The 26,748-nt window shown below is 44.5% G+C and overlaps 2 protein-coding genes across 17 annotated transcripts in view; both read right to left on the reverse strand.

Annotated features, from left to right (window-relative positions):
- Window positions 1–26,748, reverse strand: part of LOC310837236 (uncharacterized protein) — a 501,393-nt gene that overhangs the window by 328,876 nt on the left and 145,769 nt on the right. The window lies entirely within an intron of this gene.
- Window positions 2,286–26,748, reverse strand: part of LOC310837205 (uncharacterized protein) — a 35,552-nt gene continuing 11,089 nt past the window's right edge. For 4 of the 16 annotated variants that reach the window (XM_083723300.1, XM_083723291.1, XM_083723299.1 and 1 more), the window contains exons 4-12: window positions 23,447–23,624; window positions 21,349–21,779; window positions 19,511–19,619; window positions 18,438–18,548; window positions 13,155–13,277; window positions 9,480–11,663; window positions 8,772–8,833; window positions 7,122–7,200; window positions 2,286–3,454 (exon numbers count right to left, since the gene is read on the reverse strand). In XM_083723300.1, the coding sequence (XP_083579426.1) occupies window positions 7,156–7,200; window positions 8,772–8,833; window positions 9,480–11,663; window positions 13,155–13,277; window positions 18,438–18,548; window positions 19,511–19,619; window positions 21,349–21,779; window positions 23,447–23,624 (3,243 nt within the window). In that variant the 3' untranslated portion in view covers window positions 2,286–3,454; window positions 7,122–7,155. Of the gene's footprint in view, window positions 3,455–7,121; window positions 7,201–8,771; window positions 8,834–9,479; window positions 11,664–13,154; window positions 13,278–18,437; window positions 18,549–19,510; window positions 19,620–21,348; window positions 21,945–22,098; window positions 22,290–23,446; window positions 23,625–26,748 lie in introns of those variants that run through there. The other 12 variants (XM_083723302.1, XM_083723303.1, XM_083723304.1 and 9 more) reach the window with 7 other exon arrangements.

The raw sequence follows: 26,748 nt of genomic DNA on the forward strand, positions 1-26,748 counted from the left end.
ATTTTGCCCAACTGACATGCTGGAAATATTTTATTTTCCTCGTCCAGGCCTGCCTGAACCTCAGGTAGCCAAGGGTGTGCAAACAGGTAGGTAGCTGTGTCTCCTACTTTAAAAAAGACTGAAATTTGGAATACAGAGTACCAGTTCTGGTCACCTCTCCTCAAAAACGATATTGCAGAGTTGGAAAAGGTTCAAACAAAGGGCAGCACAACTGATTATTTCATTTCTATACCACTTAATACAGTCATACCTTGGGTTGAAGATGCTTCGAGTTGAGCGCGTTCGAGTTGCGCTCCTTGGCAACCCAGAAGTAACGGAGTGCGTTACTTCCGGGTTTCGCCGCTTGCGCATGCGCAGACGCTCAAAATGACATCATGCGCATGCGCAGAAGCGGCGAAAAGCGAAGCGCATGTGCGCAGACGCGTCGTCGCTAGTTACGTTTACTTCTAGATACGAACGGGGCTCCGGAACGGATCCCATTCGTATCTAGAGGTACCACTGTATATTAAAAATATCTCTAAGCAGCGTACAGAAGACTGAAGCAACAACAGACAATGATCAAGGAGGTGGGGAAATTCCCCCATGAAGAAATGTTGAAGCATTTGAGACCGTTTAGAGAAAAGACAAGGAAGAAGGTGGCATGACAGAAGTTTATAAAGTTACCGGTATGTGTGGCATGGACAGGGTAGAGAGAGAAAAAATATTTTTTTTCTGTTTTATTTGTACAAAGTAATAATCATAAATAAGAATAAAAATGTGCACCCACGCCTGAGACTATTCCATTGTAACCATCCAACCTCCCAAAATTTCAACACCTCTTGTGATGGTTTGACCCCTTTCCGTTTTAACAGTACAAATTCTACAAACACCTTCCATATCTCCTCAGAATCATTCCTCCTGTGTATTCCCCGTCTTTCCTTAATGGCACATGTTAATTTATCATTAATAGCTATATCCCACACCTCTTTATACCATTCTTCCATTGTATATTCCGCTTGCCCCTTCCACTTCCTGCCCATCATAACTTGTGCAGCTGTCAATAAATTTGTGAGCAAGCGCTTCATAGCCTGCGAACCTTCCACACCATCGTAAATTGATGATAATGCTACCTCTGGACTTTCGGTCAGCTTTAACCCAGTGATTTCTGTTTATCTCCTTAAACACTCTGCCAAAAAATGTACCGATTTACATCTCTACCACATGTGAACAGAATTCCCTGTTTCCTGGCATCCCCTCCAACCTAACACTGAATATTCCTTGTTTATTTGATTTAATCTGATGTGTTAAATACCATCTCCAAGGAAGAAAATACAGTTATAAAAGGGGAAACCAGTGAAATTTATAAAATATTAGTAGAAATTTAGGATTAATTAAAAGAGGTGTGGGAAAAGGAGACAGCAGGGCAGATAGATAGTCAAAGCTGGGGGAAAATATGGGAGAATTGTAGATTGAAAATGTTGTCTATAAGAATAAAAGAAAATTAATATATATATAAAAAAGATTTCTCCCTCTCTCACAACACTAGGGACATCCAAGGAAGCTGAATGTGGGAAGATTTGGGACAGTTAAAAGGAAGGATTTGCTAACGCAGCACCACTAGGATGGCTTTAAAAGATGAAATAAATACATGGCGCATAAGGCTATCAATGGCTACAGTCTGCCTCCACAGTCAGAGACAATAATGTTGCTGGAAACCACAGAGGAGGAGTGCGCTTTTGTGCTCGGGTCCTGTTTCTCACAGACATCTGGTTGGCCATTGCGAGTCTCTCACTCTATGCTTCCTCAAAGCACTGCTGGCCAAAATACGGGGTATGGTGTACGCCAGTGTGGTGTAGTGGTTAAAAGCAGTAGCCTCGTAATCTGGGGAACTGGGTTCGCGTCTCCGCTCCTCCACATGCAGCTGCTGGGTGACCTTGGGCCAGTCACACTTCTTTGAAGACTCTCAGCCCCACTCACCTCACAGGGGGAGGGGGGAAGGGAAAGGAGAATGTTAGCCTCTTTGAGACTCCTTCGGGTAGTGATAAAGCAGGATATCAAATCCAAACTCTTCTACGGCTGCGCTCTGCCCTTCTTGGGCCCTTTATAAAGCATGCTAGATTCAGCACACCTCACACCATACCAGTTTAGAAAATGGAAAACCCGTTTAGAAAATGTCCCCTGTCCCATCCTGTTAACACTCACTAGGGGAGAGCGCGGAAGGTGGTGAGGGAAAGCACACTGAAAAAAAATAGAAGGAAGTGGACAACTCCCCCCACTCCCCCGGGGGGAAAAATATCAGCGATTGCACAGGTAACGTAGCTTTATTTAGTCAGCGATTCAAAATAATCTCTTACCCATATACAAAAATAATTAGAAGCACTTGGATCAGTGTCTAGAGCATGACTACAAAGCAGGGTTGTGGTGTTTTTTTAAAATTACAACAAGTTGAACAAGGGCTGGTAAATTTGCTAGTAGAACTAGATACATTCAAACTGGATATTATTATTATTATTATTTCATTTCTATACCAATTTTTGTTTTTAAGAAATGACCGCGGGAGGAGGCAGAAGAACAAATAGTAGCTTGGTGTAAACTGATTCAGGGGTTTCCAGTTAAACTAGCGCTTTGTTTGGGCTTTTGGAATAGAATCGGCTTAAGGAGAGGAGAAATGTGCTGTGTAGCCATGCCATGGCCTATCCCACGGTCTTGAGCCATGCGCCCCCCCTCCCCAAATACATGGAGGAACGAATGTCTGCAACTGGAAGTCCTCCTGGTCCCAATCTAAACAATGCGAGGAGCCTCTACCAGGAAGAGAGGGGCAGCAGGGATGGGACAGAGGCAGCAGAAGTGACTAATACAACCCCACTCCTCCGGACTCCGTGCTGTGCAAGGAACACAGCTTCTAAAAGATCTTGGTATAGCCAGGAAAAAGAGACCATGCCACATGCAATGGGTGGGTTGCCACGGGGCAGAGACCTCTCTCAGCGATAGGATCGTAATCCGGGGACCTTTCGTACAAAGAGGTTCATCAAGTTCATCCACCTTTTGGCAAGCATGCACAGATGTGCGTACATGTATTTAATGGGTGTACGTTTGCATAGACACATTTCCAACTGGGCCGTTAAAAGACGAGGAGGACACGCCCTCCCCCTCAGCATTTTATCATTGCAGTCACAACAATGGGGAGGGGAGGCTGAGGGCCTAAGACCAATCAGCCGAAGACCTACTTCATTCCAGAGTGCATGTATATAAATTACATTATTAACGACATTTATCTATATACTGTTATATATTGCAATTTCATATATTCCGGTGCTTTTTCTTTTTTTCTTTTTTCAAAAAACCTGCACTTAACTATAAACCACTCACAGAGGGCTTTGGGCCACAGAGCAGTATAACAAAAAACATAATACGTAAATTAATAAAAACGTCTTCTTTTTGTTCATTTTCAGGCTGGCAATCTTGATTGAGGAACCTGAAAAAGAAAGTGAAAATTTATTTCTTTCTAAGCTCAGGGAAACGCAGATGATTCTTCTCCCTGATACCTATTTTATCTTCTGAATAAGGTTAGGATAAGGGATGCAGGTGGCACTGTGGGTTAAACCACAGAGCCTAAGACTTGCCGATCAGAAGGTCGGCGGTTCGAGTTTGAAAGCACATCAAAGTGCAAGTAGATAAATAGGTACTGCTCCGGCGGGTAGGTAAACGGCGTTTCCGTGCTCTGCTCTGGTTTGCCAGAAGCGGCTTAGTCATGCTGGCCACATGACCCGGAAGCTGTATGCTGGCTCCCTGGGCCAATAAAGCAAGATGAGCGCCGCAACCCCAGAGTTGGTCACGACTGGACCCAATGGTCAGGGGTCCCTTTACCCTTTACCTTACCAGTCCTAATGAGGGGAGTTCTAGTACGATCTGTAGTGCCAAACAGTCCCCACACCAGACCTTAGGGGGCCTCGATTTAATTTAATGCAGACTTTGATAACCTGGTTCTCCATGCCAGATGTTCTGGACTACTGTCAGCCACAGTCAATGCCAAACTGAGGAAAAATGCTCTAATATGCACTGTCATAAAAATACATCAAGGTGGTATATGACATATAGCCATACCTCAGGTTAACGTCGCTTCAGGTTGAGCGTTTTTGTTTTTTTAAATGATATTTATTGAAGTTTCAAAAAAGGTTACAGAAATAAGAAAAAGATAGAAAAAAGAAACAAAAAATACAGAAAAAATAAAAGCAATTAAAAATAAATCCATCTTTCCATGCTTTTCTTTCATTTACTTATTTCCCTGACCTCCTCACACCTCCCTTTTTTGTATTCCAGTTCGGTTGGTTAATTCAGCAAATCCTTTCCCTCTTTGTTTTTATCTTAATCCTTCATCTTAATATATTATAGCTTTACTTTCTCGCCTGTTTACAATCCATTTTCACATGCTCCTTTATAGCGTTACTGCTAAAAACCACTTAATTTCATTCCGACATCATTCTAACATTCATTAATCTTACAATATTTCTGTAAATAGTCTTTAAATTTCTTCCAATCTTCTTCCACCGACTCTTCTCCCTGGTCTCGGATTCTGCCAGTCATTTCCGCAAATTCCATATAGTCCCAGGTTGAGCATTTTCAGGTTGTGCTCCACGGCGACCCAGAAGTAACGGAATGGGTTACTTCCAGGTTTTGCCACTCGTGCATGCGCAGACGCTCAAAATGATGTCACGCGCATGCGCAGAAGCGGCGAATTGCGACACGCGCACGTGCAGATTGCGTTCTGCTCAGGATGCGAGGGGGGCTCCAGAACGGATCCCGTTCGAATCCAGAGGTACCACTGTATAAAAATCGTTGGCCTCCATCTGTCTCGATGGACAATGGAGAACGCATCAGGGGGTCAAGTCAAACCACTGTGTTAGCAGCACGGAAGTGACCTCCATAGGGCACAAGCCTGGGCAGTGTTTCCGGAGGTCCTGGGCTGCCCAGACGACAAAACCCCCGTCTCAGCCTCGTTGATGTGGTCCAAAGGAAAGCAGATTAAGGCATTTGGCACTAGCTTGGGTGCAGGAATAATAATAATAATAATAATAATAATAATAATAATAATAATAATAATTATTATTATTATTATTATTATTATTATTATTATTATTATTATTTATTATTTATACCCCGCCCATCTGGCTGGGCCTCCCCAGCCACTCTGGGCGGCATACATAAAAACCAAAAATACAGTAAAATATCACACGTTAAAAACTTCCCTGAACAGGGCTGCCTTAAGATGTCTTCTGAATGTCAGGTAGTTGTTTATCGCTTTGACATCTGCTGGAAGGGCGTTCCACAGGGTGGGCGCCACTACCGAGAAGGCCCTCTGCCTGGTTCCCTGTAGCTTTGCTTCTCGCAGTGAGGGAACCGCCAGAAGGCCCTCGGTGCTGGACCTCAGCGTCTGGGCAGAATGATGGGGGTGGAGACGCTCCTTCAGGTATATTGGACCGAGGCCGTTTAGGGCTTTAAAGGTCAGCACCAACACTTTGAATTGTGCTCGGAAACGTACTGGGAGCCAATGTAGGTCTTTCAAGACCGGTGTTATATGGTCTCGGCGGCCGCTCCCAGTCACCAGTCTAGCTGCCGCATTCTGGATTAGTTGTAGTTTCCGAGTCACCTTCAAAGGTAGCCCCACGTAGAGTGCATTGCAGTAGTCCAAGCGGGAGATAACCAGAGAATTGCCAGAAGGAGGTGTACAAGGCCTTTTCCAACCAGGGTTTACTCCTTAGCCTTTTCTCTTCCCGAAGATATCCCATAAGGCAGTAGAGGTTAAGGGTCAGAGTCTTCCTTCTCCTAGATGGGCTACCTTCCCAGCTGGATGAGCCCCATTTAAAATGCATATAAAAAACCCTCCAGCAAAAAACATGAAAAACAGAAACAAAACCTTAACAAGTATTGATTTGTTAAAAAGGCAGAATTGATACTGCAAAGGCCTGTGTAAACAATATAGTTTTCAAAAGACCTCTGAAAAAAGGGAGGGATGGTTCTTGCTGAGCCTCTTCCTGAAGGGAGTTCCACAGGGCAAGGACCTGCCCCACTGGAAGCTGAGTCCCCAAATGAATCGTAGCACCGTGGGGAAGCCCCATCAGAGGATCCTCTAGAACAAGGGGGAGGATAAGAGATCAGACAGCCAAGATAGCTGGGCATGCCTTCTGGGAGATGATCTATAATGAAATGAAAAAGGTATTTAAATATACCTTTCAGAAGAAACCAGAGGCCTTTCTCCTGGGCATGGTCGGCCAATTGGTGCCAAAGAAGGACAGAACTTTCTTTATGTATGCAACAACAGCAGCAAGAATACTCATCGCAAAGTATTGGAAGACACAAGATCTACCCACCCGGGAAGAATGGCAGATGAAAGTGATGGACTATATGGAACTGGCGGAGATGACTGGCAGAATCCGAGACCAAGGTGAAGAGTCGGTGGAAGAAGATTGGAAAAAAATTAAAGTTTATCTACAGAAACATTGTAAAATTCAGGAATGTTAGAAGGATGTTGGAAGGAAGTAATGTGGTTTTAGCAGAAATGATATAAAGGATTAGGTAAAAATTGATTTTTTAAGTGGTGAAAGACGAGAATGTAAAATTACAGTATATTAAGATAAATTATTAGGATAAAAACAAAGCTGGAAAGGATTTGCTGAAATAGCTAATTGAATTAGAATGCAAAAAAGGGAGGTGTGAGGAGGTCAAGGAAATAAGCAAAGGAAATAAAGCTATGTAAAGGTTTGAGCTGTTTTTTTTTTTAACTGTTTGTATTTTTTCTGTATTTTTTATTTTTCGTTTTTCTTTTTTTAATATACTCTTTGTAATCTTTAAAATTTGAATAAATATTATTTTTTTTAAAAAAGATAGCTGGACATGATGGGAGTTGTAGTCCAAGAACATGTAGTGACCTGAGAATGAAGAACACTGGACTAATCTGATTAAACCCTCATGGATACCTCATCGGTAACAGACAAGCCGGGAATATATTTAGGGATTATCTACTCAACAATAACTAACTGTTCCAAATCTTTAAAAATATAACTTCATCTCAGGTATTACTTATATAAAAGGAAAGACCTGGAGTCACAGAATGATGGTGGCTTTTGATTGGATAGCGGTCTTACCTCACCTCCGGTCCCCGGTGTAGCCAGTCGGAATCTATGCGGTAGTTTGCACAAAATATAAATCACCATCCACGCTTATCTGGAATGAAAATGAGAATGAAGAACGCTACCATCTCCCAGTCAGGCTCTTCCTGTTTTCAAAGAATGGAACTGCATTCCATCCATCTTGACACAAGCAGGCCTAGCCTATGTAACAGATTGCCGCCTCAAATGTGCACATCTGCACTGTGAAAACAGCTTTTCTCACACAGGGTGGGACAAGTGGCAAGATGCCTGGAAAGAGATTTTTTATGTCCAAGAGAGCACAATGCAGGCATGAACTTCCCTGTAAACCAATATATGTCTACTCAGAAGCAAGTCCCAATGCCCAATCACATTCACCCGGTGCTATACCAGCTGCACTGGCTCCCGGTGGAGTACAGGATCAGGTTTAAGGTGCTGGTTTTAACCTTTAAAGCCCTACATGGCTTAGGACCCTCGTACCTACAGGACCGCCTCTCCTGGTATGTCCCACAGAGAAACTTATGGTCTTCAAATAAAAACATCTTGAAGGTCCCAGGTCACAGAGAGGTTAGGCTGGCCTCAACTAGAGCCAGGGCTTTCTCGGCTGTGGCTTCGATCTGGTGGAACACTCTGTCACAAGCGACTAGGGCCCTGCGGGACTTGACATCTTTCTGCAGTGCCTGCAAGACAGAGCTGTTCCACCAGGGCAGCTTGGCCAGGGCACAGCCTGACTCCCTCCCTCGGCAATCTTCATGGAGCTCTGGCCCAATGGTTGCCAGTGGTTTGTTTTGAATTAATTTTATAATGAATGATTTTAGAGTGTTGTGTTGTACTGTTGTACTGTTTTATTGTTGTTAGCCACCCTGAGCCCGGCTTTGGCTGGGGAGGGTGGGATATAAATAAAATTTATTATTATATTATTATTATCTATGGGATTTCCTCCAAAAATACATAGGACTGCAGCACTAAATGCCCCTTGTAGCATCACAATTACAATTAACTACCAGGTGGGACCCAAAATTGTTCCTGATAATAAACTGCAACCTCTGAGAATTGGTGCTTGAGTTTGTGGTTTCTTCCTCCCACCCCATCACTTTTTCCTTTTGTGTCATGTCTTCATACTGTAGGTCATTTTTTGTGTCTTTTTCATTTACCCTTTTTCAGGGAGATGCACACCTTATGGTCAAATCAATGGTGTGTTTACACTGCAGAGTAGCTGGTAGTGCGGGTTTTACTTCAAAATGAAAAGCAAATGTTAACCGTGCTCTAGTTCCTTGTAATGAACAACACCTGTAAAGTTTTTGTATACTGATTTCACAATATGTATTTTTCTATGTACAGTGGTACCTTGGTTGTCGAATGTAATCCGTTCCGGGAATCTGTTTGACTCCTGAAACCGTTCTAAAACCAAGGAGCTTCCTGCAGCCAATCGGAAGTCGTGTCGGATGTTCAGCTTCCAAAAAACATTTGCAAACTGGAACACTCACTTCCAGGTTTGCAGTGTTCGGGAGCCAAACCGTCCGAATACCAAGGCGTTCAATAAGCAAGGTATGACTGTATTGGAAGTTGCCTAGACTGGCTGGGGCAACCTAGCCAGGTGGAAAGTTTCTCTAGCAACCGAAAAAACAACAACAATTCATTTCTTACCACAGCAGTACTTATTGCTTCCACAGGAAATTCTGTAACTTCAACAGGTTCAGCAACCAACTCTGAAATGGACAAAGAGGTTTGGCATGTGTCAAAACACGATCATCGAGGCAGAAGTACAGGATGGAGTAAACAGATTTTGATTTCTGCATTGCAAGGCATCCCTTGCAACTCTACAATTCTATGATTCTATGACAGCTTATTTGCAAAAATGTTAACTCTTCAACCAGGCCTTTGGCCGATTGACATCCGATGCCCTTTTAAAAATACATTGTGAAAGGGCGGGGGGGGGGTGTTATTGGTTTGTTTTTGTTCTTATTTTCATTATGCGTTTTGTGTTTTTCATACAGTGGTACCTCGGGTTACAGACGCTTCAGGTTACAGACTCCGCTAACCCAGAAATAGTACCTTGGGTTAAGAACTTTGCTTCAGGATGAGAACAGAAATCGTGTGGCGGTGGCGCGGAGGCAACAGGAGGCCCCATTAGCTAAAGTGGTACCCATTAGCTAAAGTTAAGAACAGTTTCAGGTTAAAAACGGACCTCCGGAACGAATTAAGTTCTTAACCCGAGGTACCACTGTATTATGTGTTTTGTGTTTTTCATATTGTAATTTTGTGAACTGCCCTGAGATCTACGGATGAAGGGCGGTACGCAAATTTAATGAATGACAACAATCTCGCCAACCACCTCCTCCTGCCCCTTCTCACCTGTCTGCATGACGTGTGTCCTTTCGTGCCTCCTCAGCTGCGAGCACCTGATATACCTTTTCCCGCACTGCAGGCACTCGTAGGGTTTCTCCCCGGTGTGCGTCCTCTGGTGCACGAGGAGGGAGACCTTCAGCTTGAACCTCTTCCCGCACTCGGCGCACGAGAAGGGGCTCTCTTTGCTGTGGGTGGCCTTGTGTGCCTCCAGGGAGGCTTTCTGGTTGAAGGTTTTCCCGCACTCGGGGCAGGCAAAGGGCTTCTCCCCCGTGTGGATCCGCTGGTGCCGCGCCAGGTTGCTCTTGTTGTGGAAGCGCTTCCCACACTCGGTGCAGAGCGACGGCTTCTCCCCCGTGTGGACTCTCTGGTGCGTGTTGAGGGACGACTGCTGGCTGAAGCGCTTCCCGCACTCGGTGCACTGGTACGGCTTCTCTCCCGTGTGCGTCCTCTGGTGCATAATAAGGTGGCATTCGGAGTGGAAGCTCTTCCCGCAGTCCAAACAGGGGTGGGACTTCTCTTTGGCGGGGGGCTTGGGGCTCGCGCTGACAGCTTCCCCGCCGTCGAGGCTTTTCTTGGGGCTTTCCCGGGGCACCTCCCCTCTGTGCATTCTCACATGCAGCAAGAACCCCCTTTTCCGCTTGAACCTTTTCCCGCACTCTGTGCAGACGTAGGGCTTCTCTTTGCTGTGGGTCGGCTCGTGTTCAATCAGACACACCTTCTGAATGAAACTTTTCCCACATATGGGGCAGACGTACGGTTTCTCGCCGGTGTGGATTTTCATGTGCCTGATCAGGTTGCCTTTGTTAGAGAACCTCCGTCCGCATACGGTACACAGGTATCTCCTCTCCCCTGTGTGGACTGTCTTGTGTTTACTGAGGGCCTGCTTTTTAATGAACTTCTTCCCACACTCGGGGCACTGGTAAGGCCTCTCCCCCGTGTGGATCCTCTTGTGAACTATGAGGGACACTCTGCTCATGAAGCTCTTCCCGCATTCGGGGCACTTGTAGGGCTTCTCCCCCGTGTGGGCTCTCTCGTGCAAAATGAAACTCCGCCGCCATCGGAAGCTTTTGCCGCAGATCGAGCACTGGTAGGTCCTGTCCCCCGTGCGAATCGTCTCGTGCGTGTTCCTCTTGTGCTTTGTCAAGTTGTTTCTGTAACGGAAGCTCTTCCCACACTCGGGACACTGGTACGGCCTTTCTCCTGTGTGGATTCTCTCGTGTAAAATAAGGCGATGCTTCCAGTAGAAGCTTTTGTCGCAGTGCGAGCATTTGTGGGGCTTCTCTCCTCTGTGGCGCTTCTCGTGTCCGGTCAAGGCACATTTGGTTTTGAAGCTCTTACCACAGTCTTGGCAAAGATAGGGCTTCTCTCCCGCGTGGGTATTCTGGTGTACGACGAGCGCTGCTTTCCCGTTGTAGCGCTTGCCACAGTCTGAGCATTCGAAGGGCCTCTCATCTGTGTGCATTCTCTGATGTTCGATGAGGGAATATTTGAAGATGAAGGTTTTGTCGCAATGGGCGCAGGCGTGCGGCCTCTCTCGGGTGTGAGCCCTGACCCTGTGCGCATTCAGGTATTTCTCAAGGGTGAAGCTCTGGTCGCAATCTGAGCACTTGTACAGCTTCTCGGCCGTGTGGATTCTCTTGTGTATCCTAAGCAACGATTTCTGGTTGAAGCTTTTCTCACAGACGGGGCATGTGTAGGTCTCTCCCGCATGGATTTTCTGATGTACGGCAAGGGATGTTTTCCATGGGTAACTTTTCCCACACTCGAGGCATTCGTACGGTTTCTCCCCAGTATGGGTCCTCTGGTGCGTAGCAAGGGATGCTTCCTGACCGAAGGACTTCCCACAGTCGGAGCACTGATAGGGTTTGTCTCCTGTATGAGATCTCTCGTGAGCGATGAGGCGTGCTCGCTTGTTGAACCTTTTTCCACAAACGGAACATCCGTATCGCGTGTCTCCTGGGTGAGATCTTCGGTGTTCGAGAAGGAGTGATTTGCGGCTGAAGCTTTCCCCACAGTTGGAGCAGCCAAAAGGCTTCTCCGCCATATGAGACCTCTCATGAACAGTGAGTTTCAGACCCTGCAAACCATCGCATTCACAGTCTTCCAGTGACGTCGCACCATTGCCTGCCTGCCCAGGTCCTTCTGCCTGACAGCTTTCATCTTCCTTCTTCTGTGCTTGGTCGCTTCCTGCTGGATTAAATGAAAGAATTACAAGAAGATGGGATGTAATCACACAAGCTAAATGAAAAACACTGAAATCCTGGGACCAATGTTTTCTAAAAACTACATTAAGTAAGTGTTTGCAAACCATTTGCTACAATTACGAGAAATAAGAATGACAAGCACATGTTCCCATCGATAACAACATAGCAATAAATACTGTATTTTTCACTCTATAGGACGCACTTTTTCCCCTTCAAAAATGAAGGGGAAATGTCTGTGCGTCCTATGGAGCGAAGACGCCATAGCCCCGCGACCCTCTCCCGGCTGGAGAAGTGACCCGTGACTATGGCAGCAGCCTCTCCGCTGTGCCTTTCCGCTGCTCCCTGACCTGCTCTTTGGGGCTGGTGGTGGGCTTCCCCCCGCCAGCCCCAAAGAGCAGGTCGAAAGGAACCTGAAGCCTGGAGAGCGAGAGGGGCGCACCAACCCCTCTCACTCTCCAGGCTTCCAAGGTAGCTGCCTGAATGCACCTTGAACGGACCTTGTTTTGGAGCGGGAAAACAAGAGGGGGGAAATTCTCCCCCTCTCTGCACAGCGCCTCCTGTTGCTTCGCTGAAGGGGCACTGGGCAGAGAGGGGGAGATTTTTTTTTCTTGTTCTCCCCCCTCTAAAACAAGGTGCGTCCTATTGTCCGGTGCGTCCTATGGTGCGAAAAATACGGTAACAATAATTTTAACAATAAGAATTTATTATTTATACCCCGCCCATCTGGATGGGTTTCCCCAGCCGCTCTGGGCAGCTCCCAACAGAATATTAAAAAACATGATAAAACATCAAACATTAAAAACTTCCCTAAACAGGGCTGCCTTCAGATGTCTTCTAAAAGTCAGAAGAGTTGTTCATTTCCTTGACATCTGATGGTAGGGCGTTCCACAGGGCGGGCGCCACTACCGAGAAGGCCCTCTGCCTGGTTCCATGTAACCTCACTTCTCGCAGCGAGAGAACCACCAGAAGGCCCTCGGAGCTGGACCTCAGTGTCCGGGCTGAGAGATAGGCGTGGAGACGTTCCTTTGGGCAAACTGAGCCAAGGCCGTTTAGGCCTTTTAAGATCAGCACCAACACTTTGAATTGTGCTCGGAAACTTGCTGGGATCCAATGTAGGTCTTCAAAGCAGGGGGCCCCTCAAAGAATAAGTCCCCTCTTCCATTTCCCAAAAGGCACTGAAGTTTGACAAAATAAATAAGGTGTTCCATTGACCATGCAGGTGGGAACGGTGGTTCAGCAATATCTAGAACGCCAAAAGGTTCTCCACACCTGCACTAAGCCATAGTTAAGCTTAACTATGACTTAAAAGGGGAATGTGCAGCACAGGGAAAGTAGGACTCTTTGCTCCTCTTCCAGTCCTCCGGTTGCTGCGTTGCCAGGAGCTAAGTCATGGTTTGGCCTACCGTTTCCCCCCAAACCATGGGCAGCAAGCCCAAGAACCAACCTTGGCTACTGCCACTCATTTCTATTCAACTACCTGCCACTGTCTGAGTCTCTTTGTCCGCTGCTCTGTTCTCTTCTCCGTCTTTGTCCTTGCCTCCGCCTGGCAATTCTTCGCAGGGCTTCGCCTCCTCGCCTTGGCTCCACATCACGGGGCCTGCTAAAGAAAAAACAAAGATACACGAGAGAAACGGAGCCTCGGTTTAGTTGCGGCTTGAATTTATACATCTCCTTCCCCCTCTCCTCTCCCAAGGAACTCAAGGGGACACCAAGAAATAGTCGCTCTCCCAAAGTTACTTGGCAAACTCTAGTCGCTGCTGAGTTCGGATCTGAACCAAAGCCTGCTTTCGATCTCTAACCACATGCCCTGCTGTGGAGGCTGTCTGAACAGGGAAGCATGCTAATAAATTATTGCTTTCAATAGAGGATGCATTTGTTCACCTTGCCCAGGGAATCTGGGGAGCTGGCGGTGGTATTTTGAAGGGGTGGCATTTTGAAAGGGGGATTTTATTTTATTTTTAAGTATTTTTTTTTTGTTTTTAGAAGTATAAAATTATAGCAATACAACCATACACACCCACATTTACAGATTCCTCCAAATCTCTGGACTTCTCACCTCCCCCTATGAGTCCTATTATTAAACCTTTTCTACTGCATCTTTTTGAATAATGTTTTATATCATTCCATTGTCTCCATAATACTTGCTATGTTACAAGTGCTGTTGCAATCCTGCTAAGGGGGAATTTTCAAGGAACTGTTGATCATGGACACGGAGCAACGGATCCAAACTACAAGAATACCCAAATTAGAAACTGAAAAGACACAACTTAAGAACTACCGTCCCATCTCCCTCCTAAATGTGGATTATAAAATATTTGCAGACATTTTAGCAAGTAGATTTTAAAAAGTTTTAAACAAAGTGATCCATAAGGATCAGGCAGGCTTTCTCCCAGGTAGACATTTGTTTGCCAACACAAGGAACATTATTGATATTTTGGAACTTTTGCAAACAAATATTAATACAAAAGCAGTGTTAATATTTATAGATGCGGAGAAGGCCTTTGACAATATTTCATGGAAGTTCATGAAGAAAAACCTGGAAGGGATGGGAGTGGGACGGGGATTTGAAAATGGGATTGATGCAATCTACTCAGAACAAAAGGCTAAATTGATAGTTAACAATGTGGTGATGGAAGAGTTTAAAACTGAAAAAGGAACACGACCAGGTTGCCCTATTTCTCCTTTGTTATTCATTTCGGTCCTGGAAGTGCTCTTGAATATGATTAGAGGGGACCGGTTGGTTGAAGGAATTCAGGTCGGAGCGAAACAGTATAAACTTAAAGCTTTTGCAGATGACCTGGTTTCGACCTTACAGGAGCCAGAATCTAGTACGAAAAGGGTATTACAATTGATTCATGAGTTTGGTCGGGTGGCGGGATTTAAACTAAACAAGCAAAAAACTAAGGTATTGGGAAAAAATTTGACATCTTCAGAATCAGAAAGGTTTCAGAAAGAGACGGAGTTAAATGTGGTTAAAAAAGTAAGATACCTAGGGGTAAACATAACAGCCAAGAATCTGAGCTTATTTAAGGATAACTATGAAAAGTGTTGGTCAGAAATTAAAAGGGATCTAGAAAGTTGGTCAAGATTGAAACTTTCCTTGTTGGGCCGAATTGCTGCTATAAAGATGAATGTATTGCCAAAAATGCTGTTTCTGTTCCAGACTTTACAGATTGTGGATAAAGTGGAGTGTTTTGGGAGGTGGCAAAGATATATCTCCAAATTTGTCTGGCAGGGCAAAAAGCCCAGAATTAAGTTTAAGATATTAACTGATGCTAAAGAAAGAGGGGGCTTTGCCCTGCCAGACTTAAGGTTGTATTATGAATCAGCAGCTTTTTGCTGGTTGAAAGATTGGCTGCTTCTTGAAAACACTGATGTTTTAGATCTGGAAGGTTTTAACAATGCTTATGGATGGCATGCATATTTGTGGTATGACAAGGTTAAAAGTCATAAGGCTTTCAAGAACCATATTGTTAGGAAAGCAGTGTTTAATGTCTGGACAAAATATAAAGACTTATTAGAAAACAAGACCCCAAGGTGGTTATCACCAATGGAAGCCAAGGCTCGGAAAAGACTCAATATGGAGGCCAAATGGCCGAAATATTGGGAAATATTAGAAAAAGATGGAGATAATTGGAGGCTGCAGAGTTTGGAGAAATTAAAAGATAAAGTGCGAGATTGGCTACATTATGCTCAGATTAAAGAGGTTTTTAATTTGGACAAAAAGATAGGATTCCAGGTGGAAAAATCGAAATTGGAAACAGAATTGTTAGAACCTAAGACTAAGGTACTCTCAAGAATGTACAACTTGCTGTTAAAATGGAATACACAAGATGAAACGGTTAAATCAGCTATGATAAAATGGGCACAGTACACTGGGTATAATATCATGTAATGCCTTGAAAGAAAATATTATGAAAATGATATATAGGTGGTACATGACTCCAGTCAAGCTAGCAAAAATATATCACCTGTCTGACAATAAATGTTGGAAATGTAAAGAAACTGAAGGAACGTTCTTTCACCTCTGGTGGACTTGCCCTAGAGTTAAGGCTTTCTGGGAAATGATATATAATGAGTTGAAAAAGGTATTTAAGTATACCTTCCCTAAGAAACCAGAGGCCTTCCTTTTAGGCATTGTTGGCCAGAGGGTGTTAAAGAAGGACTGAACATTCTTTATGTATGCAACAACAGCAGCAAGGATACTTCTCGCCAAGCACTGGAAAACCCAAGATTTGCCCACACTGGAAGAATGGCAGATGCAACTGATAGACTATATGGAACTAGCAGAAATGACTGGCAGAATCCGAGACCTGGGAGAGGAAGCAGTGGAAGAGGATTGGAAGAAATTTAAGGACAATCTACAAAAACATTGCAAATTGTATGAGTGTTAAGAAAGATGCAAGATTGTAAATAACATTGCACCACTAAGCTAGTTGAAAAGAATATGAAGACAAGTGAAATTTAAGAAAAGATAAATTTTGGATAAATATTATGTCTAAATTAAGTATTTAAGTTTTGGATAAAAGTATCTAAAGTTAGGGACACAATATTGGAAAATTATAAAATAAGAATTGAAACAAGGTGATAAATTGCTGGTTAAAGTTTTATAAATCAGGAACGCAGGAACGAGAGATGTGAGGAAGTCCAAAAAGCGAAGAAGATATGGTTATTATCTAATTGATTTGGTTGTGGTATGCTTTTTGTATTAGGTGTAAGGGTTTTTTTTCCTTTTCTTTCTTTTGTGTTGTTCTTTTGTTTTTGTTTTTTCTTTATTGTATCAATAAAATCTTTAATAAATATATATATTTTTTTAAAAAAACAAACTACAAGAAAGAAGATTCCACCTAAACATTAGGAAGAACTTCCTGACAGTGAGAGCTGTTCGACAGTGGAATTTGCTGCCAAGGAGTGTGGTGGAGTCTCCTTCTTTGGAGGTCTTCAAGCAGAGGCTTGACAACCATATGCCAGGAGTGCTCTGATGGTGTTTCCTGCTTGGCAGGGGGTTGGACTCGATGGCCCTTGGGGTCTCTTCCAACTCTATGATTCTATGATTCTATGTGCTGTGCCCTTTGTTCTCTCCCTCCCTCCCCCCAAAAATATTTTTTATTGCTTTTTAAAATGTTTCATGAATTTAGCATCAAATTAATTCAAATTTAATACAAATTTAAATTTAAAAGTGACTTCCCATCCCACCATCGTGATGTTTCCTTTCCCATCCTTATGAGCTGCTCAATATTACGTACATTTCCAAATTACATTTCGAAAAAATATTTCATCATTTTAACCTTGATTTTTTTCCAATTTTCTTCCTTTTTATTTCCTATCGGCTGCTCGTTTTCGGTTCCTGCTAGACTTTTACATAACTATAACATGTTCCCGCGTGCCAAGAAGAGTTACGCTTCGCTTTGTCGGCCCACAAGCTATGCCCCTCGTTCGTTACTCAAAGTTATTTATTTACTGTTTTATTTAAAAGCTTTTTGAAACCACTTTTTTAAAAAAGCCCTAAGCAGTACACAAAACCAAACAAAAAACAGGTAAATAGCATTACAAATCAGGAACAAATAAAAACAGGAAATCTGAAATAATAGGGTCTGATCTTATGGGTCAGAGAAAGTATACAAAAAGTATAAAAAACTAGTCCTACTCAGGAGCAGACCCAATGAAGTTAATGACTAAAATTAATTGCTATAAACGGATCTACTCAGTGTAAAATTTTGTTGGCTACAACCCTATATTTTTAAACTATATTTTTAAATTTTCGAGGCTAGCTCGTTTTTCAGCATCTGGTTTTACCGGCAATTTTAACACATATTTTATATTTCGTGTAAACCGCTTCGAGGTGCAGCTGCTTAAGTGATATATTAATTTTGTTAAATAAAGGGAGGAGGTAAAAGGAAGCCAAATTCCAACCCAAGGCCGGCTTGTTAATTTTATTTATTTATACAGTCATTTCTACACTGCTTTATCACTGTGTTTCGCAGCAATAAAACCATAATGACTTAAGAGGTTTTTGCCCGGTCCCTTTCTGAATCCTGACAGGCTTCGCCCGAGCGGAAAAGTGTCTTATTTTTTAGGCCTGATGACATTGCGAATCCCATCCCCCAAATAATCCTGTCACAGGATTTCTTTTTTAAAAAATAATAATATATATGAACACTGTATCCAAGCCTTCTATGCCTTGACGCAGGGAAGGGGGTTCACCAGCTGCGGAAACCTATATATGTCTCCTCAGAGGTAAGCTCCACTGAGTTTAATGAGGCTTACTCTCAGGTAAACGGCCACCTGTTTTTACATTACGGCGACATTTTTAGCTCAGCTTCCTTCCAGCAAGCTCAAATCAAACACATTTGTTTTTTCCCCGCAACCTGCAAGGCGGATGGAAAACCATTGGCCGCCCCCAGAAAAAGTTGCTCCCCACCTATTGCCCAGACTACAAATCCCATCAGCCCCTGCAGGTGTGGCTAGAGACCGGGGATGATGGGAGTTGGAGTCCACAGGTTCCCCCCTTCCAGCCGTTCTCAACCTGTGGGTCCCCAGATGTTGCTGGACTACAACTCCCATCATCCCTGAGCTCTGGCCTTGCTAGCTAGGGGTGATGGGAGTTGTAGTTCAACAACATCTGGGGACCCACAGGTTGAGAAAGGCTGCGCCCCTCCCCTCTGCTCTAACCACTATACGGCACTGTCTCCAACAGAGGCGTGGCTGGCGATACGGGGACCCCCTGGAACTACCCCGAATATCCATAATGAGGACCCACTTTCAGCAGCCTCAACCACAGTGGAGACTTCCTCCTGAGAGACGACGTCTTCGGGCACAAGGACCTCCTCTGAAATGCCCTCCGCCCGGCCGTCACTCACAGTCACGTCTTCTAGAGGAAAGAGAGAAAGGGAAATAAATGGAATTAATCCTAGAATGAACAAGCCTGTCCCTCTCCCAGAAAGGAAGGAAGCAGACGATTTAACTTGTGACGTTTTATTATGCTTTTTATATACGTTGGGTGGGTACAAAATAATAAAAGAACGATAATGATAATAATAGTTATTATTCTGGACATATGGCAACCCTAACAGAACAACCGCTAAGGCGAATAGCTACTCGAGAAAATTATAAACAACTACATAGGCTATCGAGAGACACCTGAAAGTCAAAGGCAAGTATTTCAATTATATATTGTAGTTATTTTGCAGTTATTGCTGTATTTCTGTAACTCATCTGAGACCATTTGATGGAAAGCAAGCTATAAATACAAATTAAAATTATATTTCTATTGTTCTATAGAGATGGACAGATTTATAGATAGATAGAAGATAGACAGATAGTTTTTTAAAATAAACTGTGGTCCTCTAATATATATATATATATAATTTCTTTTTTTATTATTATTATGCCTTGGTAAAGACTTGATGTTTTCATCCCCCAAAAAGTTTTTGATTTGAGTTTCTACTGAAATGAGGCTGCATTTTAATGTTGTATTTTGATCTTGTTTTTAAGCTGTATTTCAATCAATTGTTTTTTATACCTGGTGTTAGCCACCCTGAGCCCGGTCTTGGCTGGGGAGGGTGGGGTATAAATAAAAAAATATTATTATTATTAATGAAAGACAGGATCTCTTTGTGCCTGCAAATTGAGCATTTAAGACATCTCAAATGCCATCTGCATATGGGAGCGTGTCAATAAAGGGAGGCTGGAGACAAGCGCTTGCCTCACAGAGGACTAGCAGATTGCGAAAGCAAGTTCTCAAAAGTTTCGGCCTGGTGCAAGAAGAGCCAGGGGTTAATCTTGTCCCAGGACCTGTATACTCCCCCATGCAAAGACACAAGAAACTCTTACCCAGTGTGGCTGCATCCCCATCCTCTTTCTTGACAATTCTTCCGGCTTGTGCCGTACGCCGAGTCTGCGAGGGAGTCTTCTTTGCTTTGGACAAATCAGTCACTCCCTCCTGAAACAGGGCAGAGAGAGAGAGAGAGAGAGAGAGAGAGATAGCAAATGGATCATAGAGTCATAGATGACCCCGAGGAATCTTTCACCCAATGCAGGATTCAAACCCATGACCCTGAGATCAAGGAGGGAGGTATGAGAGGGCAGCTCCAACCAGGGTTGTCTCCAATGCTAGCCCTACTCAGTGTAGACCCACTGAAGTTAATGAATGTGACTAAGTTAGGTCTATTGATTTCAACAGGGTCTACTCTGAGTAGGACTTAGGCCACTCAGAGCTGGGTATGTTCAGCATGGAAAAGAGGAGACTGAGAGGAGCTAGGGTAGCCATATCTCAAGGGCTGTCACATGGAAGAGAGAATCAGCTATTTTTATTTTATTTTTTGTCCTGCTCTGGAGGGTAGGATTCGAACCAATGGCTTCCAGTTACAAGAAAAGCGATGCTGACTAAATATCAGGAGAAGCTTTCTGACCGTGAGACCTGTTTGACAGGGGAATAGTCTCCCTCAGGAGCTTAGGGACTCTCCTTCCTTGGAGTTAACAACAAACAACAATAAGAACAACTGGCGCTCAAATGCTTTACTGCCTCTTAACTGTGGAGATACAGCACAGCCATCAGGGCCAGTTGCTGACGTATGTAGGGGTGATTCCTGCCTAGATTCTAGTGGCGGGAAGTTCCTCAGGGTAGGAACTGCCACACTGAAGAAATGGCAAAGGTAAATGCCAAATTAAGAGGACAGAAGTATTTAAGGAAGAATGGAGACCACTGATGGTTAAGGTAAAGGGACCCCTGACTGTTAGGTCCAGTCGTGGCCGACTCTGGGGTTGCGGCGCTCATCTCGCTTTACTGGCCAAGGGAGCCGGCGTACAGCTTCCGGGTCATGTGGCCAGCAAGACTAAGCCGCTTCTGGCGAACCAGAGCAGCGCAGGGAAACGGCGTTTACCTTCCCGCCGGAGCGGTACCTCTTTATCTACTTGCACTTTCACGTGAATTTGAACTGCTAGGTTGGCAGGAGCAGAAACAGAGCAACGGGAGCTCACCCCGTCGTGGGGATTTGAACCGCCAACCTTCTGATCGGCAAGTCCTAGGCTCTGTGGTTTAACCCACAGCGCCAGCCGTGTCCCTGACCACTGATGGACAATCTATCAAATTATCACCCCTATATGAAGTTGCTGGCAGGATTTGAAGCAATAGCAGTGGAAACATTTAATGGTAGTGGGGTTTAGACAATAAAAATACAGTGGTACCTCGGGTTACATACGCTTCAGGTTATAGACTCTGCTAACCCAGAAATAGTACCTTGGGTTAAGAACTTTGCTTCAGGATGAGAACAGAAATCGTGCTCTGGCGGCGTTGCGCGGCAGCAGTAGGAGGCCCCATTAGCTGAAGTGGTGCTTCAGGTTAAGAACAGTTTCAGGTTAAGAACGGAGCTCCGGAAGGAATTAAGTACTTAACCCGAGGTACCACTATATATGTGTTATAAACAGCTCATAAAAAGGAGAATAAGGGGAAAAATCAGGAAAGGAGAGGTGGGAAGTGAAGAAGAAACTCTGCATGTTAAAAAAAATGTATATGTTGAGAAACACGTTGAAATATTTTTGGAGACTTAATAAAAATGATATGGGGGTGAGGAGGAACTGCCAGATTGAAGGCTCAACCGGGGACCAGAATTGGGACCAGAAGATCTGAGCAAAGCCCACTGAAATCACCAGCTGGACTATAAGGGGCTCACCTCTGCCTCTTGCTGACTCTGTAGGAAATCCTCCGCCAGCGTCACGGCGTGGTCACAGTCCGTGGGTCCCTCTTCCTTGACGTACTCCTGCATCTCCCAGGGAAGACTGGTCAGGAACTGCTCCAGAATCACCAGCTCCAGAATCTGCAGTTTGGTGTGCTTCCCGGGCTTCAGCCACTGGTGGCAGAGGTCCCAGAGCCGGTTGCAAAGCTCTCGGGGCCCTTGGACCTCCTCGTAGCGGAACTGGCGGAAGTGCTGGCGCTGGGCGTCCGAGTTGTCGATGGGCTCCTCCGGGACGTTTGGGCCCGACCTCTCCCTGCATTCTCTCCTGATCCTTGCCTGGAGGAGCCGTGGGCTCTTCCTCGCCTCCGAGTCTGCGGCGCTGCTTTTCTCCCGGATCGACGCCACCCGGAGATCCAAGGCGGAAGAGGCTGGAGAGGAAAGGGGGGGCATGCCAGATAAAAATTGATCGTGAGACGAGTCAAGAGGACAGTTTCCCATACCAGAGCAAAAGCCACACTTTATCCATCCATTCATTCCTCTATCGTGACCATCCACCACACAAATACAGTGGTACCTCGGGTTAAGTACTTTAGCTGATGGGACCTCCCGCTGCTGCCGCACTGCCGGAGCATGATTTCTGTTCTCATCCTGAAGCAAAGTTCTTAACCCAAGGTAATATTTCTGGGTTAGCGGAGTCTGTAACCTGAAGCGTATGTAACCTGAAGTGTATGTAACCTGAGGTACCACTGTATTCTGTCTACAATGACTGGCAGGAGCTGTCAAAGATTTCAGGCAGGGTGGGTAAAAATCAATATTTTTTTTAAATCAAAAATATTTGATTTGATTTGTTGTTTTTTTTAAATCGGAATTTTAAAATAAAATGCTTTTGGAGGAAAAATATTTTTAAAAATAGTTTTCTGTTTTAGTTACATTATAGTCCAAAGGCTATTCATCAGGAAATAAGGATTTGTTTAAAGTTTTTCATTTGTGCTAAAACTCAGTCTAAGGTTTTTTTTTAATTGTTTAACCACATCAGTTAACACACATGGATACGTATGCTATAAGTTATTGTTTCAGTTAAATAAATAGTTTAAATTGTTATTAAGGAAACGATTGCTTTTCTCCTTCCAATAAAGTACAGCAGAAAAGTTGTCCAAATATAAACAGTTAACTTATTAAATGTCACAATAATTTCATATCTATGTACTGTATAACCAAATCAGTGATTTTTGATATAGCTGTAAAAACTTCTCTGAAAATTTATTATTCCAAAAATGAAACCTTCATCTGGTTGTGAATATTAAGATTATACCAGCAAGAATGAGTCTTTCTGTAAAAAAATGATTTAAATCAAATCCACTCTGATTTCAGGCAAGGAGAACACAGAGAAATGAACCTGTATCCCTTCCCTCTGAGTAGTTTACAAGAAATTATAAAAGGCACCACAAATAAATAACAAAATGCTTATCAAAATGGTATTCAGAGAGCATAAAAGCAACACAAACCAACACAGCACTGGTATAAAACCCATGCAGAACAGGGTTGGAGGACTGCACAGGGATGGGAGCCAAATGTGGCCCCCCATGGCATTATATCTGGCCCCCAGGACTCTCACTAGGCCACTGTTGTGGCACCCTTCTTCAACCTGGTGCCCGTCAGCCATTGTGGACTACAACTCCCAGAAGCCCTAGCAAGAGGGCACCATACTAGGCTGAGTTACACGTACAATGGTACCCCGGTTCTCAAACGAAATCCATTCCGGATGCCCGTTTGGATTCCAAAATGTTCAGAAACCGAGGCACGACTTCCCATTCTTGCACCCAGTGGAAGCTGTGTTGCACATTCAGGTTCCGAAAAATGTTCGAAAATGGAAGCATTTACTTCCGGGTTTTTGGCGTTCGAGAACCAAAACGTACGACAACAGAGGCGTTCGGGAACCGAGGTTCTGCTGTAGTTTGGTTTCGTTTCTGTAGGCTACGAGGACACAGGGGTCTTTGCAGGAAGAGGTGGGCTTTGAACGCTTCTCTCCCCCCTCTCTTTCACAGAGGCCTGTCATTTATTATGAACTTTTGTGGCATCGACTGCCTGGCTTCACCTGGGCTTGCCGGTGCCGAGTACGAATGCTCCAGGATCACAATGTCGCTCTTGGAGGCTGCTGCTGCTGCTTCGACATCGCTTTCGCCGACTGCCAAAGTTTGGCTGCTTGGCTCCAGATCGGGCGGTTTACGGCGGACAAGGCACTTTCTCGTTTTAGCCAGACCCTTTCCAGAGCCCTGCGAAAGGAAAGTAAAACAAAGAGCAGTTAGGAAGCGGTCCTAAAATGCAACAACAACAGCCGCTTTTGCTGTGGGAGAAGAGAGCTTGGCTTTGGGCCTGGTGAGAGTCTCTGTCTCAGAAAGCCAGGCCTATTTGCAACACTTCCTGGTTGCAAATCGTCTTCTGCCGTTCTGTGTTTGTCATTTGTAAATGTCAAACAAACCAAAGAGCATCAGACCGATAGGAACACATCTTTATTTCCTCTCCTCCTCATGATCGCTAATGAAGTACAGTGGTGCCTCGCAAGACGAAATTAATTAGCGGATCAGCTGATAAGCGGCTTATCAGTGGATCAGCTGATAAGCGGCTTAGTGGTTTAGGAAAAGGGGGGGAGGGGAAAAACCCCGCAGGAACTCGCAAGACATTTCGTCTTGTGAAGCAAGCCCATAGGGAAATTCGTTTTGCGAAGCGCCTCCAAAACGGAAAACCCTTTCGTCTAGCGGGTTTTCCGTCTTGCGAGGCGTTCGTCTTGCGGGGCACCACTGTATATACCTTCAGATACCATCAGTCCCAGCCAGCAGGGTTAATAGCCAGGGATGCTGCAATTCAACAATATCTGGGGGACCACAGTTTCCTCAATCTTGAAACAGGCAAAAAGGAGTCCAGATGTGGTAGACTGCAACTCCCATCATTCCCGACAATTGGCCGTGCTTTCTGGGGCTCATGGGAGTTGGAGTCCACAAAATCTGGAAGTCACCACAATGGCTACCTCTGGGGTAGGCAGCCTGGGACAAGGTAGGCCAATGGCCTGATTTAGCAGCAGGGCACTTATAGGAGCTCCGAGGCCATTATTAAAGGATTATTGAAGGTGACCTGGAAACTGCAATTAATCCAGAATGCGGCAGCTAGACTGGTGACTGGGAGTGGCCGCCGAGACCACATAACACCGGTCCTGAGCGATCTGCATTGGATCCCAGTACGTTTCCAAGCACAATTCAAAGTGTTGGTGCTGACCTTTAAAGCCCTAAACGGCCTCAGTCCTGTATACCTGAAGGAGCGTCTCCATCCCCATCATTCTGCCTGGACACCGAGATCCAGTGCCAAGGGCCTTCTGGCAGTTCCCTCATTGCTAGAAGTGAGGTTACAGGGAACCAGACAGAGGGCCTTCTCGGTAGTGGCACCTGCCCTGTAGAATGCCCTCCCTTCAGATGTGAAGGAAATAAGCAACTATCCTATCTTTAAAAGACATCTGAAGGCAGCCCTGTTTAGGGAAGTTTTTAATATTTAATGCTGTACTGTTTTTAACATTTGATTGGGAGCCGCCCAGAGTGGCTGGGGAAACTCAGTCAGATGGGCAGGGTATAAATATATTATTATTATGATTATGATTATTATTATGTCCACAATGATGTTTACGTTCCAAGACAGAGGGGTAAAATACAGAGTTGTTCCGGTTGTTGTTGTTTTGTATTAACGTTTTATTGGTTTACAAAGGTATGCACAATGTCTCTTTTTTCAAGTTACATTTTCCATACGTCAGTTTCATTTGTTGAGACATTAGGGTTACATTAGAAAGAAAAGGGGGGGGAGAGGTGGAGGGGGGGGAAGGTGAGAGGGGGGGGTTGGGAGGCGATGTTTCTAATTTGCTTAATGTATGTGTGGGGTTTTGTGTCAGCGTCTTTGTGCGGGTTCTCTTTGCTATTCACTTGTGTTCCTTTGGTGGTGAGAGAAATTGGGGTTGGCCTAGGATGTGGTTGCTTGTTTGTGATTGGCTGTGGTGAACTTTGTTTTCGTGTGTGTGTGTGTTTTTGAATCAGGTTAGCCATATTGATTTGTATGCTGTTGGTGGATTTTTGTCATTGTCTTGTTGGACTGTCTATGTGATAAAGGGGATAAAGGCATCTTCTTCTGTTTGTCCCCGTGTCAGTTTCAGTTTATTGGTTAATTTTTCTAGTAAGGCTGTTTCCCATACTATTTGGTACTACTGGTCCATGCTTACTCCTGACAGGTCTCTCCAGTGTCTGGTTACGGTGTTCCTGGCTGCTGAAAGTAGGTGGGTTATAAGTTCTTTGTGGTGTAAGTGGGCATTATTGTCTTGGAAGATGTTTAGTAGGGCCAGTTCTGGGGTGATTTCTAGTACTTGCTCAGTTATTTTACATATTTCTTGTATGGCTGTTGTCCAAAATAGATGGATTTTGGGGCATTCCCACCACATGTGGAGGTATGTGCCTGTGGAGGTGCACCCTCTCCAGCATTTTGGTGAGGTTCCTGGGAGTATTAGTGCTAAATTCCTTGGTGTTAGGTCCCACCTGTAGATGTGTTTCAGAGTGAGTTAGTTGTTCCGGTTGTTATAAGAATTTTAAGGTCTCAAACATAGAAGAAATATTCATAAATGCACACATATCTAAATATATGAACCATGTGTCTGAAATACCACAGGAGAGCAATCCTGAAGCCATTTTGATTCTCCCTATGGCCTCAGATATTCCTCTGCAGTAAAGGAGGCAAATGGGGAAAGCCTTCCCTTTGTCTTTTTACTTGCAAATCCTGTCTTAAGGACATATTTGTGTATGAATAGAGTGAACCTGTGACCTGGATTCAGGAGCTAAAGTATTAACCATGACAAAAGAATGGCCAGGCTGCCAAGGTAAAGCAATCAGTGACCATTATCAGGTATCCTGGCAGGCAGGACTTCTGCTGTAGACTGCCTCTTTCTGTGATGTATGTATGATGGGGGTTTTTTGGGGGTGGGGTTTGGTCTTGGACTACAGGGTGGGCAATTTCAAAAGTTTATATAAAGGCTTGCACACCATTGTTCTGGGTTCTCCTCCCTCCTGTGTGTGGGGAGTGGGGACCCGGTTGCAAAAGTTCCTTGAATAAACTTCAAACTATGCTTCTCAATGTACTCTGGCTGGCCTCTGTTTTCTCCTACTGATAGGGTTGGGCTCTGGAATACCCCACAAGGGAAAGGGAACAGTTTTTCTTATAACAGGAAGGAATTTGCCTTAACCCATTCCTATATTTTTAAAGGGTAAAGGTAAAGGTAAAGGTACCCCTGCCCGTACGGGCCAGTCTTGACAGACTCTGGGGTTGTGCGCCCATCTCACTCAAGAGGCCAGGGGCCAGCGCTGTCCGAAGACA

Source organism: Podarcis gaigeae, assembly GCF_964106915.1.
Source record: "Podarcis gaigeae genome assembly, chromosome: 2".
NCBI lineage: Eukaryota > Metazoa > Chordata > Lepidosauria > Squamata > Lacertidae > Podarcis > Podarcis gaigeae.